This window comes from Ceratotherium simum, chromosome 15 (genome assembly GCF_057802395.1).
Source record: "Ceratotherium simum simum isolate JZ-2026a chromosome 15, ASM5780239v1, whole genome shotgun sequence".
Lineage (NCBI taxonomy): Eukaryota > Metazoa > Chordata > Mammalia > Perissodactyla > Rhinocerotidae > Ceratotherium > Ceratotherium simum.
Genome location: NC_141914.1, coordinates 24,779,480 through 24,791,629, shown reverse-complemented (window position 1 = coordinate 24,791,629; position 12,150 = coordinate 24,779,480). Strand labels below are relative to the sequence as shown.

At 43.0% G+C, this 12,150-nt stretch overlaps 1 protein-coding gene across 1 annotated transcript in view; it reads left to right on the top strand.

Moving 5' to 3' along the window:
* MYLK (myosin light chain kinase) overlaps positions 1 to 10,656 on the top strand; it is a 264,120-nt gene extending 253,464 nt beyond the window's left edge. Inside the window, exons 30-32 of the mRNA XM_087439713.1 lie at positions 4,648 to 4,777; positions 6,206 to 6,337; positions 8,589 to 10,656. Of these exons, the coding sequence (XP_087295839.1) occupies positions 4,648 to 4,777; positions 6,206 to 6,337; positions 8,589 to 8,839 (513 nt within the window). The 3' untranslated portion in view covers positions 8,840 to 10,656. The remainder of the gene's footprint in view (positions 1 to 4,647; positions 4,778 to 6,205; positions 6,338 to 8,588) is intronic.
* Positions 10,657 to 12,150: the final 1,494 nt, after the last annotated feature.

Genomic DNA, 12,150 nt, shown 5'->3' with positions numbered 1-12,150 from the left:
AGGGGATAACAGCACAGATGGAGGAAAAGGCACAGAGGTGGGGACCACACCTTACCCTGGTTTTGCCGGCCTGGCAGGAGCAGAATCTTTTAGCTAGGCAGTCAGGGGTCCTGGGGCATTTAGACCTTGCCTATGTGGCAGAGAAGAAGGAAATCACTGTTATAGGGGTAAGTGGGACACTGGTAATTTGCCACACAGGATGGCTACACCACAGTTCCCTTGAAAAGTACAACTTCACACAAAGGTGGAGAGACGGAGCAGAGGTGAACGAGGGGCTTTGGATGTTTGGGTGTAAGGGACCACCATCCCCTGTACATCTTAGCCAGAACCCCCCACAGCAGGAGTCAGTTCTTGGTTAGCTCCCTGTGTGGTGGAGGCTAGGTGGATTGGCCTCCCTCAAGTACCAGGTGAGGTGGAACACCTGTGCTGTTTACCTTACCCTCTGGTGCCATTAGGATCCAATGAAATCAGAGTTACAAATTCTTAAAAAAAAAGGGGGGGGGGCCCATAAAATCAAAGGTTGGCTTTATTAATGATCTTATGGCCAGTAGATCTCAAAGAAATAGCGGGATTTCTGGAGAAATAGCTGGTATGTGGGGTGGGGTGGTCCTCAGAGCGGCGAGTCTCACTGGGTTTTGCTTGGACGGGGCTGTGGGTTAAGGGGCAGCCTTATCACTTCAGGCTTTCCGGGAGCAACGGCACATCTGCTGGTGAACCAAAGCCAGGAAGAGCCTTAACCCAGGGGACAGGCACAGAGGAGAGATAAGGACATGAGAGAGGAAATAAATGGAATTTTTTAGTCAGATGGGTCAGGGAACCATAATTTGTGCTGATATTTTAATCACTTAAATTTTTTTCTGGTTGCTTACAGTGTTATTAGCCATAAGGTTTTCTGGAAGTGAGAGGGGAAAGAAAAAGGTAGAATTCAGAGAGGAAACCTTAATTTCATATTTTAATATAAGTAGCAGCATTTGGAAATGGTTTTGCCACAAAAACAGTGGTTAGGTTGCACAAAATTACACATAAAAGTTGTCTACAAAATCCCATTTGAGACATAATGTCCCTGAAGCATCATTTCCCTGGTAATAGCCCAGCTGCGTCTGATCATCTTGTGTTACATTTCTTCCTTAGGAAAATGTTTTCCACATTTTTAACTCCAGATACCAGGACCTTAGCCCCGCTGGAGTAGGGGGTTCCCTCTCAGAGCAGCCGAGGTTCTGTGTGGTGGGGCGTGGCCGGGGGGTGGAGTGGAATAGAATGGGGTGGACAGTGGTGGACAAAGGGCCAGGGCAGGCACAGGTGGCCCAGAACTCTCCACAGCTGCACAAGAGACGGTTCCTTATTATCGTTCTGGTGTGGTTTTCGTAAGAGGCCCAGGAGGAAGGAAGTAACATGAGAACAAATCCCTACATTGCAAGGCAATATATCGATGACTAATCACATTACTGATCTTATAATGAAGTTATTCTGAAAGAAGGTAGGTCTTTTTATTTATATAAAAGAATTCTAAAAAGATATGGTGGTGATAGTAGCATTGAGGGTGGGTTAGTTGAGCAGAATAATGGGACTTTTGCCTGCAAAACTGGAAGCAAAGGACTAGGAATTGGAGGCCCATGGCAGCTGTCTTTATTTCCCGGGAACCACGAAGACCCCAGCAGTATGGACAAAGGGCCATAGGGAAGAAAGCTTTCGACTCGATATAGCACAGAGTATTCTTGGCCATCCCATTTGGATACGCGTTTCTCAAGGGAAATTGTGGTCTTGGGGCTGTTGGTATATACATAGTGTCTAAGACGGCTGGCTGGCTCCAGGGTGACCAGCCTGCCCTGGTTTACCAGAGACTGTCTCCGTTTTAGCACTGAAAAACCCTCAGTCCTGGGCAAACTGGGCTGGTTAGTCATCCTCACTAGCTCTCCCGGGAGGGGAGTCTATGCTGCATTAAGGAGGCCAGTACAGACACTGCCCACCTGGAACACAGGAGCCCAGCCTTGGCCATTGCCCTCAAACAAGAAAAAGGCTTCCCGAAAACAAGGGTGGGAAATAGAGAATTGAAACTGTCTTTCTTGATGTTCTAAAAATTTCCAGAAGTCTTGGTCAGTAAAGCAGCAATCAACTTTCAGCTCGAAAGCGTGAACCTGGAACACTAGAGCATATGGATAGATTTCTTTTCGGTTCTGACAAATAACTTCTCTACCAATTTTTTTTCATAAATCAGTTTCCAAAGGTTGAATTCTGATGTAGATTATTTGTAAGATTTTCCTTACTAAGCACTTCTTATGTTTCCTCCTGTTTTAGAGATTGTATGCGGTATCACTCCATCTGATGGAAAATTTGCCCCTCTGTGTGGTCTATTTGTTTGTTAATGTGTATTTGCTGCCTCCTCTGAAATATTGTAACTTTTTTATTTGCCGTGTTCTGATAACTTCATATTTGTCATTTTGTTAATAGAAGAGGAAAGACTTCATCATTCCACACCAAACAAGTGAAGATAATCTTGGTCAGTCACAATCCAGGTGTTTGGAATTAGGGGCCCATGGGATCAAGGGAGTGTTCCCTGCTACACATTTGCGTGTATGAATCATAGTCTTTCTGTAGAAGACTAGAGCTGCAGGTAGCTTCAAATCTTCTGGTCCAAGGACATGAGGCCCAGAGAGGGGAACTGACTTGCACAAGGTCACACAGTAATCAGGTTAGAGAACTAAACTGTCAGTTGTTGGTAATGAACCCTCTGAGTTTAGAGACTCCTGGCCCAGGGCAAACCAATCTGTATTGGATAAAGGGAATCAAGAGCTGAGAAGGGCTGAGTCTGAGAGTTTGGCTGATTGGGACATAGTCTGGTCTGACGTCAACTCCGTAGGGAGGGCTGCTGGGGCTAGCACCACCTCTTACCCCTTCCTGAGGTCAGGGTAAGCTCCCACGGGAAAGGCTGGATGGCTCCACACTCTAGCTAGCACAACAAACAGATCATTGATGTCACCAGTAACAGCCTCTCCCAGAAGAGCATGCAAGATTTCCCCGTGGTCCCAGTCTGCAGCGGTGTTCTCTGCAGGGCCACAGTCCCTCTGCACACAGTTAAGTTGGTCAATTGTCATCTCTTGTCTTCCTACCCCCCAATCACCTCCATCTGCGGCTTCCTGGGTTCTGCTCAGAGTGACCCAGCTTCACCATGGTGACAGAGGGCCAGAAGCATAACCACACCAAACAGTATATATGCAAGAGGGCGGATGGCCAGAGGACAGAGCAAGAGGGAATGTCTGTCCAAGGTGCTTGAAAATAGTCTGCAACCAGGATGGCATGTGACATGTCAGAAAAGTGATTATGGTCACAGCAGTAAGTCTCTGCTTAAACCACACACACACGCACACACTTTTTTGTGTGATTCCTTAATGCCCTGAAATTCTTTACTTTCAAAAAAATCTTTTTACTGAAGCATCCTGGCTTTCCAGATAGTCCAAAATGGTGAGGCTTTACTGAAATGCTTGAGCATATGAAGTTAATTGAGGAGGAAATTGGCTTAGCTAGCACAGTTTGAGGTCCAATGGGTAAGTGCTAGCCACTTGCCTATGTACAGGCTCTTCCCTCCTCTCTCAGCAGCCAGGCTGTGGTGACAACATCTGCTCTCTGGATACACAGCATCTGGATGCCTGAAAAGATGCCGTGGGTGCAGGGGCGGAAAGAGTTGGTTATGCCTCAGTTTCTTACCTTAGTCATGCCATTGACCTTAGAAAAGGGGTGAGAAACTTTACTTAAAGGTGAGAGACATAGTCACACGTGTATGTTATTGAGGATTTCTTGACCTAAATCCTATGCTTGGTAGAATTTTTACAATGCCAAGAAAATGTTCATCTCGAGTTCTGGCATCCTTTTCAGCAGAAGTTCTGTCCTCTCCCGGGGTGCCTCGTCTCAGAAAAGCGAAGAGTCATTGCTTTTCATTTCTTTGGGTGCTTCTTTTTGGTGCCTGAGTGTCCATCAGGGAAGAACACCCCTCCAGAACTTCTCTGTGCATTCACAGAGTCGTGCTGGGGCCAGCCAGAGTGTTTCCCAAAATCTCTTAAGTATCTGAATCATAAACAGAACTAAATGAGACCTTGGACATCATCTTGTCCACCCGCCTCCTTATACAGAAAAGGAAACTGAAGCCCAGAGAGGTTAATCGACTTGCCCAAGGTCAATAGAATGCACATTTTTTTTTTTTGCATCAGGACCTGTGGGATCTGTAGTAACTATCCTCTTGACCAATTAAAATCCTATCGCTAGCATTGTTTTACGAGAAACAGCCCCACTGGGCCCCGTCAGCAATAAGTCTTTGGAGCTGTCTCAGCCTGCAGTTGCTTTATATAAACTATCCCTTTTATGGGAGTTGAAGCACAGTATGAAAAGGGTTTTTGTCTCATGTTGACCTTGTTTAGTCACATTAACGCACACATTGGTTCCAGGCCCCATTCCATTCTGCGAACATCTTCTGACACGCTGATAGTGCTGAGCAGAGCAAGGTTGGGCTCACTCCTCTGGCAGAACCTCAGCGCTCGGGAGGCCCTTGTGTCAGGGACAGCTGCTTCTCCTGGGCTGGGCTTTTCTCCCCAAGCCCCGCTGCCCAACTGGATCCAGGGACGCCGCCTGAGTCCAACTCCAGTGTCTCTTTTCCAGAAAACGGGCAATGCTGTGAGAGCCATTGGAAGACTGTCCTCTATGGCAATGATCTCAGGGCTCAGTGGCAGGAAATCCTCATCAGGGTCACCAACCAGCCCGCTCAACGCAGAAAAACTAGAATCCGAAGGTAAGGAGCTCCAGGAAGACTTTCTCCAACCAGTTGGTGAAAAGGGAAGGGTTGGGGGATGGAAGGGCATTTTGAGGTGTTGGGGAGGATTTTTGTTTTTTGTTTTTTCATAATACAACCTAAAGAATAAAATTCAGAACTACTTCTAGGTTGCCCTGACAACAGTTACGAAGTCTAGTAATTACTCTTTAATTGTTTAACCTTGGGTTTAACTATATTCAGAGGGAAAGTTAATATTTGTCTAATAGAGCTAGATGATCTCTGCTATTCTTTTCCCTGTATTTTACATAAGAATTAGCAAAGGCTTTGTTAAAAGCTTCCTTTCTTCTCATTACAAAAGTGATACTTGTATGTTGATAGGCAAACAAAATAAAAATCACCTATATAGTCGTGTACTTTTAAAAAATACTCTTCCATTTTTTTACTGTGTTTTAAACAAAAATTAACTCATACGGTCCGCATTCGTTTGGTGTTTTTCGTGACGCTAAAACATGCCATTTGAACTGGGTGGACTCTGACTGGCGGGGCCCCGGCTGGAGACCACCAGTAGGGTTAGTTACTTGCCCACTGTCCTTGAGAGGCCACCCCATCCGTCCACTTCCTCAGTGAAGGCCTTGGCTTCTTCCTGCTTCAGATGCAGGCAGCGTCTGGCCCTTATCTTCTTGAGATGCCTCATTTGGCCAGAGACACCCCTCTACCTCCCTCTGCCCGGGGCTTTTGGTATCCAAAGGTGAGAAGCTGAGTCTAGATCCCTTTTGTGCACAAAGGCAGGGTAATTGGTGAGGCTGCTTGCTGGGTTGCTCTGATACAGCCAGGGACAGGGTCTGTAGCACATGGGCCTGATCCCTCTGATCCACTCCTGCCACTCCCCAGATGACCCAGAATAGCCTGAAGGGGCGGGAGAAGATACAGGAGCCCCTCCAAGTTATGGCTTTTCCCTGGACCAATCCCAAACCCTGGTCCACAGTCATACAAAGGAAAGGAGTATAAAAGTGTGGACGATAGGACTGCTGGCCAGTCGAAGATGCCTCTAGGACCTGGCTCCTACTGAGGAGGGCAACGGGGCTACAGAGACCAGGAAGGCTGTGTGGTTCGTCCTTCTGAGATGCCCTCAACTGAATCCTGAAACAGCATGAAATGCAGCCAAAAATCCTTTTTAAAGATTATTTCCTTCTTCAATGTGTCAGCATAAGGGAAGGGGGGAGTCCAAACATTTCCCCAGTTTGGTCACAGTTCTCTCTTCTGCCAAAACAATTTGGCAGCAGGCCAGCCTGTCCCCGAGAGAGGTGTGCTTATGATTCAGTCCTCTAAACTGCGTTATTTGCTAAATGATAGCAACTTAAAAAAAAAAAGTCAGCTTTTTTAAACTAGCGAAGAGGAGAGAACCAGGAATGAAGAAATAACCACATCCTCTTCCCTGTCTTCTAGAAGATGTCTCCCAAGCTTTCCTTGAGGCTGTTGCTGAGGAAAAGCCCCATGTAAAGCCCTATTTCTCTAAGACCATTCGTGATTTAGAAGTTGTGGAGGGGAGCGCTGCTAGATTTGACTGCAAGATTGAAGGTAAGTCATGGCTGTTCTTCCCTTTACTACAAAAGGGGTATGGCTGCCTGTGCCCCTACTGTGTGCCCTGGGCAAGATGTTGGTTCTGGGCAGCCCGAGAGCAATTAGGAACAGCCAGGCTGTGAGGGAAACTGGGTCAGGAGGAGTTGGCCCCCTGCCCCCACTCCCACCCACTGGAGGTTAGTGCCTTTGAGGGACTTACCTGGGGCACATTTGATATCGCACCTACTTACATCAGCCACTAGATCCCAGTTAAAAGTGGTTTATCATGGACCTGTTTGGCTATGGAACATGTTTAGTGAAATGAGCTTCTGGGAAGCCTATGAATTGGCCACAAGAAGCCCTCAAAGGAAGGTTGGCACGAAGGGCATAGGATGTGGAGTCAGTGGCTCTGCTGCGCATCAGCGGGCTGTGTGACCTTCGGCGGTGATGTGACTCTTCTGAGCCTCGGGCCCTCAGCTGTCATATGATGTCTGATGCCCTGAGTGGCTCTGGGGGTTCTGTGAGACAACATATGTGAAAAGGGGGAAACCTTGAAAGTCTTTTAAAGATGTCATGGAGTCAAGGAGAAAGTAGTGGGATTGGTGAGTGCAGAGAAAGAGCCTGCTATGTAACTTCACACAGGGAAGTTGGGAGCCAGGCATCTGGGCAAACCACTCAGTTTGGGCATCCTCCCCACACTTCTCCTCTGCTGCCAGGAATAATATGGCTATAGAATCCTGAGTTGTTAGAGCTCAAGGGACGTTTTGAGATCTTAACCCAGGCCTCTTCAAGTCTGTGACTGTCATGTGCCAACCAGATGGAGGGTTATCTCCCATTTCAATCTGACCGAATAAAGCACAGAAGTTCATGAAGCAACTTTCCCCAGGCTGCCTAGCATGGGACACAGTCAGAACAAATTGTGCCTCCCACTCTGGAAGATTCTCCAGCAATATGACCAGATAATGCCTTTTGGGTAAAGTAACCCAAAGTTAGGAATGAAAAAACAATTTTTCTCCTGCGTCATTATATTACCAAGATGGCTTGTAAATGCCTACCATAATCCTTCTCTTTTTTCATTCAATTAAAAAAAAGTGTGGATGCGCTACCTTGGCTAGTGTGGAAGTGCCCAGCTTAGGGGTTCTGCTGAAGGCTCTGGGGCCGCTGCTTGTACCTCTCTCCATCACCACTGTCTTTGGGTCTTCTGAGGTTCTTTCCTTTTTCCTTTTTTTATTTTTTAAAAATTATTATAACATAGTGATTATCATCTTTGTGCTTGCTTTTCTCTTGGGGATTATTTTCTTTGTATTTGCATAATGTCAACTGGAGTGCTGAGGAGAAATTAAAGTATATGGATGCTGTTTCGATAAAGACAAAATTCTACTTAAAAAGAATTAGGATGCTTAATTCTTTTTTGTAAATTTTTATTCTGGTTGGGGCTACAATTTTTTTGCTGTAAAAATACTTCTCCAAAAGTTAAGAACAAGTCAATTGTAATTATTATATATTTTTAAAGGTATATTTCGTATATATTTTTAATGCTGAATTTTGCAGAAACGTGACTAATGCATAAAATGGGCCTAATTGACGTGATGAATTTCCAGTTATTACAGGCAGATTATCTGTCTTTGGATCAGACTAAGACAAATATTGCTTTTTTTCTTAGCAATATTATCAGTTCCTCTAACTTATGTTTTATAGAGCTATCAATTTTATTGTTATAATTTATATGCCATAAAAATACACACCTATTTTAAATGTACAACTCAATTATTTTTAATAAATTTATACAGTTGTGCGACTGTTACTGCAATTCAAGTTTAGAACATTTCCATCACCCCCAAAAGATCCCTTGTGCCCAGTTATTCTGACTCTTATTTTTTATTTAAATTTATTTAAGTCCAACTTTTATACAAGATAAAAAATCTTCTTTTCATCCAAGAAGATATTTAGCCCTAGGTGTGTAGTTGGAGTTGGGGTGGTGTTCCAGGTAGTAGTCTTTGTCTGTATGAAGGTGGGAGGTGGTGCAAGCCCCACGTGAATGAGAAATGGGATGACTGTAGAATACCTTATTTGGGGGTTTCATATATTTATATTTATAATATATGCCCATAGTCAGATGTAAATAGCAAAGCAGATGCTAAAAGCTAACACCATAATTTTTTTTCTTTACCCCCTTAATCAATAGAGGTAGTATAGGGTTGCTTGCATGAATTGATAAGAAATTTTGAATAACAGATTCTGCAACTTGTGTTCTCTCCCTGTGATGCAGGATACCCAGACCCTGAGGTTGTCTGGTTCAAAGATGACCAGTCAATCAGGGAGTCCCGCCACTTCCAGATAGACTACGATGAGGATGGGAACTGCTCTTTAATCATTAGCGATGTTTGCGGGGATGACGACGCCAAGTACACCTGCAAGGCTGTCAACAGTCTTGGAGAAGCCACCTGCACAGCGGAGCTCATTGTGGAAACCATGGAGGAAGGAGAAGGAGAAGGGGAAGAGGAAGAAGAGGAAGAGTGAAACAAAGCCAGAGAGACGCAGTTTCTAAGTCATGTTACAAAGACTATTTCTCTAAAGCTCAAAAAATCCAAGATAGTAAAAGCACCTAGTGTGATAGATTATCTAGTTAGGCCATCTGGGGGTTGATTCTTCAGCAACAGCAGTTGATACCTGGCAGCGTTATTGATGGGCATTAATTTGAATTAGCTAGAACCTTAAGATATCAGTGCAGCTGGATTTATTTCACGAAAGAACCAGTAACTTGCCTGACCAGTTGAATTTAGAGAGCAAGTAACCAAAAGAAGTAGTTAACTGGGCAAAGTCATACATTCCCCAACTGAAAGCACTCGTGAAAAATAAGGCCACAACAGGGCTCTGGGCCCTGCAGCCACAGCTCAGCCCAGAGGGTCCCTGGAGATGGAGGCTCTCTCTCCCAGCTCCTGACTCCAGAGCACCAGGTCCTCTCCAGTCCTGCAGCACTTCATTCTGAAGGCAGTTGAGCCATTTTAACTTACGAGGCACATTTTATTCCAAAGTATACTGTAGACATTCAAACTTTTCATTTCCCTCCCCCACTCTACCTGCCAGCTTTTCTGGATCTGAACTTGCCGTGAGTTTAAGCACTAAGGACATTACGCTTCTTAGATTCTGAAGACAGGTCCCCTGCTCATGGATGACTCGGGCTTCCTTAGGAAAATAGAACCTCCTTTCTTCCAAAATCAGTAGGAAATCTAAACTTATCCCCTCTTTGCAGATGTCTAGCAGCTTCAGACATTTTTTTATAAGAACCGTGAAAAAAAAAATCCTTGCTAATGTGCTTTTCTTCTTAAACCAGGATTCATATTTGTGCTGTTATAGAATATCAGCTCTGCATGTGTGGTAAAGATTTTTGTGTTTGAATGTATGAAAAACCAGTTTGCTGAAAGTTAGTCTTAATTATTTATTGGCCACTATGAAACAGATTTCAACTGATGAAGAGCTATAGAACTCCACGTACTTTGGAATCTCCTTCAAGATAGTCTGAGTTTAATACACCTTCATTCTAAACACTCTCCAGAGAACTCTACCTACCTTCTGGGTTCCACGATGTTTTTCTTCTCGAATGTGCATCAGTCAGGCCTTGCCCCAACCGTGAAATATATTCTTAGACCTGATAAATGCACTCAGATTTGCATCTTAAAGAATTTTTAACTTACTTTCACTACATTGGCACTTAAATTTTTCTTTATAAAACTTTTTGAAGGTCATGAACAGAGACCATAACTCATATGCCTAATACAGTTCCTCTGCGTGTGTGTGTAACATTCCAAATACTTTTTTTCTTTTCCACTGTTTGTAAAGTACAGCAATTTAATATTTCAAGGGACTTCTTAGTAGTTCCTTGGGAACCAATTTGAAATTACTTCAGTGCAATCCTACACAGTATCAACATTAGAATTTTGATATAACTTAGTCTTTTGTTATCTTCCATTCTATTTTTATCTGCTTTTTGCTGCTACTTTCAAATTGCCAGTATTTTTCCTTTTTGCTTTTTAAACAGTTACAATATTTTTCATAATAGCCACAGTATTGCCACAGTTTATTATAATAAAGGGTTTTTAATTTGATTTAGAGCATTCAAAGCTTTTCTTCATCACTTTTGTGTTAGACTATAATCTTTATGTGTGTGGGTGTCGCGTGTGCGTGCGCATGTGTGGTGTGTATGTTTGTTTACAGGTTTTTAATGCCTTCTTGAAATTGTGTTAATGTTCTCTCAGTTTATTATGCCATCAGAATGGTAAATGAGAACACTACGACTGTAGTTAGCTCACAATTTTTAAATAAAGGATACCACAGTGCATGCTGTTTGTTCAATCTTTGCAGCCTTCTCTTTCTTTCCCTGCCACCAGTTGTAGATTACCCAGATAGACCTTGGAAATTAAAAACAAACACTGTGCTGCATAAATGGCTTCTATGGTTGTGTTTTAGTAAGGAACAGAATGACTTAGGTAGTCCTTGTTTATAGTAAGTAGCCTAATTTACACATTTAGTTCAAAATTTTTCTTGAGCATCAGTTTAGTTCAGTTACATTCTGGAAGGATATCCATAGTAACCTCATAATGCTAAAATCTACATGACATTTTTAGCATGTGACAAAATCGTCATCATCATTAATATTATTTACCAGGCCTTGGTTTGCATTTGTAACTTTGGTGCAATTTGTTATTGGCAGCCAAGTGCTATCTTTCCATGTCTTAATATTGAAGCATATGTCATCAGGAAACCGTCACTCCTGCTTTATAGGAAGTCTGTTAACAGATATCAGATGCTGAGTTCCCCATGTCTTGAGATGTTCAAACAATATTGTAGATATTCTAGAAAGAATTCAAGATGTGCTGTTAAATGTTGGACTAGATGATTCTGATTCCACAGTGTAGTCTGGAAAGAAACAACTGTCCAGTTAATAAATATTTAATATTTTTCATTTTTTTAAGGCAACCATAGTCCACAAATGTTTCTAGTGAGAAATTTATTATTTTTAAAGAAAAGGAATTTTTATTCCTTGCTAGTGAAAAATGTATCGAGTATATTCTGCATTGAGGGAAAAAATACATTTTCTTCCATTCCATTTCATCCCAAACATTTAAAAAACAATCCACTGATTGTTTCTTACATTGCAGATCTTCATATTAAACTTTATTTGTATGTATAACTAAAAAGACATGCTGACATTTGTCAGCCCTAACTTCATTTATATAAAGACTTTTTCTTATCAAAATGTTTGTTTTACTCTTTGCTTCACCTCTCACCTGCTTTTAAAAATCTGTTCTAATGAGTATCAAGGAGATAATGGATAACTGAATTCTAAAGATACTCAATTCTCCACTTTTCAAGAAAACACAATACTACTTTCTTTACCCCTTGGGAACTCCTTCTCTATATTTTGGAAGGGAGGTTAATGTCTGAGGCTCTGTGTCCCCCTGGAACATGGTTAGGGACTGCGTTCCTGGCTCCCTGGTTAGGTGGGGCCTTGTGACTAGCCCTGGTCAGTGAGCTGTGACCAGAAGTGATGTGTGTCCCTGCTGCACCAGAGCATTTAAGTGCTAGTGCAAGACTCTCCATAATGACTGGCAACACGTGAGATAGTGGCTGCTCTATCCACCTGGGTCCCCACCCAACCCAATGGGTATATAACACAAGGAGGAAATAAACCTTTGTTCTTATACGTCACCAAGATTTTAGCATTCTTTGTGACTGCAACATAACCTAGACTATCCTGTTATAAGGTCATCACCATATTCTACATCTGTTCTGACCAATATGGTAGCCACTGGTCATAAGTGGCTATTTAA